The 2852-nt window shown below is 52.8% G+C and overlaps 1 protein-coding gene across 1 annotated transcript; it reads left to right on the forward strand.

Annotated features, from left to right (window-relative positions):
- The first annotated feature begins 420 nt into the window (after positions 1-420).
- Positions 421-1356, forward strand: LOC147596602 (olfactory receptor 14A16-like). The gene has a single exon (XM_086769673.1). It carries the CDS (start codon positions 421-423, stop codon positions 1354-1356), a length of 936 nt encoding a protein of 311 aa, XP_086625799.1.
- Positions 1357-2852: the final 1496 nt, after the last annotated feature.

Here is a 2852-nt window from a genome sequence, read left to right on the forward strand (position 1 = left end):
CCCCAAAAACCTACAGATTCAGTCTGCCTTCTGCCGTCTTCTTTCCTTGGAACAGGAAATGCAGATGCTGACAAGCCCTTCTGCGTTAAGCGTGGTTTCCTTTCACAATGTTGAGCACCAGAGCTGGCCCCTCCTTCTACCGTTCCCATGAACTCACTGCTGCAGAGCACATTTGACACCTGGGCAGCCAGTGGGCAGAGGCCCAGCTCCTCAGGGCACATTCAGCCAGCACCAAACCAGAGCTACAGCCATGGAGGAGAAGGAAGGTCTTCAGAAATGGAAGAAAAAAAAAAAAAAAGGACAAGATGTTTAGGAAGGGAAGAGTCTGTACAAAACTTTTTTGGTTTGGCTCAGAAAAGTCTCTCAAGGTTTTCAATGACTTTTTGTCCTTTCAGGTGTTCCCATGTCCAGAAGCAGCAGATGTCTAACAGCCGCTCCATCACTGAGTTCCTCCTCCTGGCATTCGCAGACACACGGGAGCTGCAGCTCTTGCACTTCTGGCTCTTCCTGGGCATCTACCTGGCTGCCCTCCTGGCCAACGGCCTCATCATCACCGCCATAGCTTGCGACCACCACCTCCACACCCCCATGTACTTCTTCCTCCTCAACCTCTCTGTCCTTGACCTGGGCTCCATCTCCGTCACTGTTCCCAAATCCATGGCCAATTCCTTCTGGAACAGTAGGACCATCTCCTACTCGGGATGTGCGGCACAGGTCTTTTTCTTTTCCTTTTTGATGTCAGCAGAGTACTGGCTTCTCACTGTCATGGCCTATGACCGGTACACTGCCATCTGCAAACCCCTGCACTACGGGACCCTCCTGGGCGGCAGAGCTTGTGTCCACATGGCAGCAGCTGCCTGGAGCAGTGGGTTTCTCACTGCTCTGCTGCACACGGCCAATACGTTTTCACTGCCACTCTGCCAGGGCAATGCTGTGGACCAGTTCTTCTGTGAAATCCCCCAGATCCTCAAGCTCTCCTGCTCAGACTCCTACCTCAGGGAAGTTGGGCTTATTGAGTTTAGTCTCTGCTTCACATTTGGCTGTTTTGTGTTCATTGTTGTGTCCTATGTGCAGATCTTCAGGGCTGTGCTGAGGATCCCCTCTGAGCAGGGATGGCACAAAGCCTTTTCCACCTGCCTCCCTCACCTGGCTGTGGTCTCCTTGTTTATCAGCACTGGCACATTTGCCTACCTAGAGCCCCCCTCCATCTCCTCCTCATTGTTGGATCTGGTGGTTGCAGTTCTGTACTCGGTGGTGCCTCCAGCAGTGAACCCCCTCATCTACAGCATGAGGAACCAGGAGCTGAAAGACACAGTGCAGAGCCTGATTCAATCAGCTCTTTCTCAGAAGCATTGAGCTGCCCATGTCTCTACAGAAGTCATTGCAAATTCACCTTCGCCTTCTTCTGTGCTTTGGGTATTCTATCTATGCTAAACATGTTTGTCCATGCCTACACGCACTCCACTTCACCAGACACATGGACCCAGCCTGTCTGACCCAGAGGTCTGTTCGCATGTGTCTGAGACAATGGTACTGTTAGCCTCCCATGTTGTATCACTGTAATAAAAGAGAGTTTCTACAACAGGAGTGTCTGGAGATTGGGCTCTTCTTCCAAACCTGAGGTCAGGCTGAAGGAGTTGTCCCCACAGTGCCGTGCTGCTGTGCCGGGGTTCTCCATGGGATGAGGGGAGGAGGGCGTAGGGCAACGTGTTCGAGAATGGGCTGAGCCTTAACATGTGGGTGTCTGGTTACCCTGGAGACAGTGATCAACAGGGGTCTGCCTCGGACTGTCACCACATGGCGTTGTCACCACAGCCCCCTCACTCTGCAGAGCAGGGCCAGCAGCTCAGGGCCATGTGGAGAGTACAGGGAGGGGTCAGGGGCAGCACATGAGGTCAGCATGGACACACTGCCCCGGGGAAAGTCTCTCTAAAGGCAGGGACACCCCTGGGGAAGAGCAAAGGAGCAACTCTGTCCTTCCAGGAGGGGATCGATGACCAAGAGAAATCTATTTCTGAATGCACCAGCTTGGGGCAGCTTTCTCTATTGCTGTGGAGCCATAGCAGCCTGAGGAGCCCCTGGGCCAGGAGTCTTTTCCTGGGAGAGGGGCTGGCACAGAGGGGCTTGCTGGCAGTGGACAAGAAGGATGTCCGGGAGACAGGCACAAGGGACACATGGAGACACTGTCCTCTGTCTCTTCATGCCATGGGTTGCCTTCAGCCCTGAGACACCTCTGTTTTCTTCCTTCACTCTCCATGCTTGGATGGACCTCAGGAAACATCCATGAGCATGGAAGAAGCACAAACCTCCTGGGCTGAGTTCCCATCACTGCAGGGGAAAAGAAAAGATTGTGAGACACGTGGGAGTGCAGGGATGCAGTGGTGTGTGTGTGGCAGTGTGTGTGTAAAAGAGAGGAAGATGGTGTGAAATGGCGAGGGGTGGGAGTGTGTCATGCTCAGGTGAAATATGTTCAGTTTTGATGTTGAGGCAGCAGAAAGAGGTGGATGAGCAGTTCAAGGCTGGGACATGGAGCTAAAAAGAGGAGTCAAGGGAGTCAGGGGTTAGCATCTTTAGTACCTGAGGAGCATTAGCAGGGCTTTGGAAGAAGCTGCACAGGTGATGGGGAACTCACAGCCATTGTGAGTTCAGTCAAACTTGGGACAGCATGGGGTCAGAGTGAGGTGGGGAAGCAGGGGTGGAGATGGTCTCTTTGTTGAGTCTGCAACCCCCCAGCAGAACTGAAATAATTTTCCTTTCTACTCTGGCTGCTGTCTCTTCCAATCAGACCCCTGAGAAAACATGAGTTCCTTACAGCCACAAGGCATTTTTTTCCCATTCCCCACTCTCCATAG

The sequence above is a fragment of the Chlamydotis macqueenii genome, chromosome W (genome assembly GCF_036417535.1).
Source record: "Chlamydotis macqueenii isolate bChlMac1 chromosome W, bChlMac1.mat, whole genome shotgun sequence".
In the NCBI taxonomy this organism is placed as follows: Eukaryota; Metazoa; Chordata; class Aves; order Otidiformes; family Otididae; genus Chlamydotis; species Chlamydotis macqueenii.

Bases quoted from the DNA above. Each gene is read 5' to 3' on its own strand.
- LOC147596602 (XM_086769673.1), top strand. From the start codon at position 421: ATGTCTAACAGCCGCTCCATCACTGAGTTCCTCCTCCTGGCATTCGCA.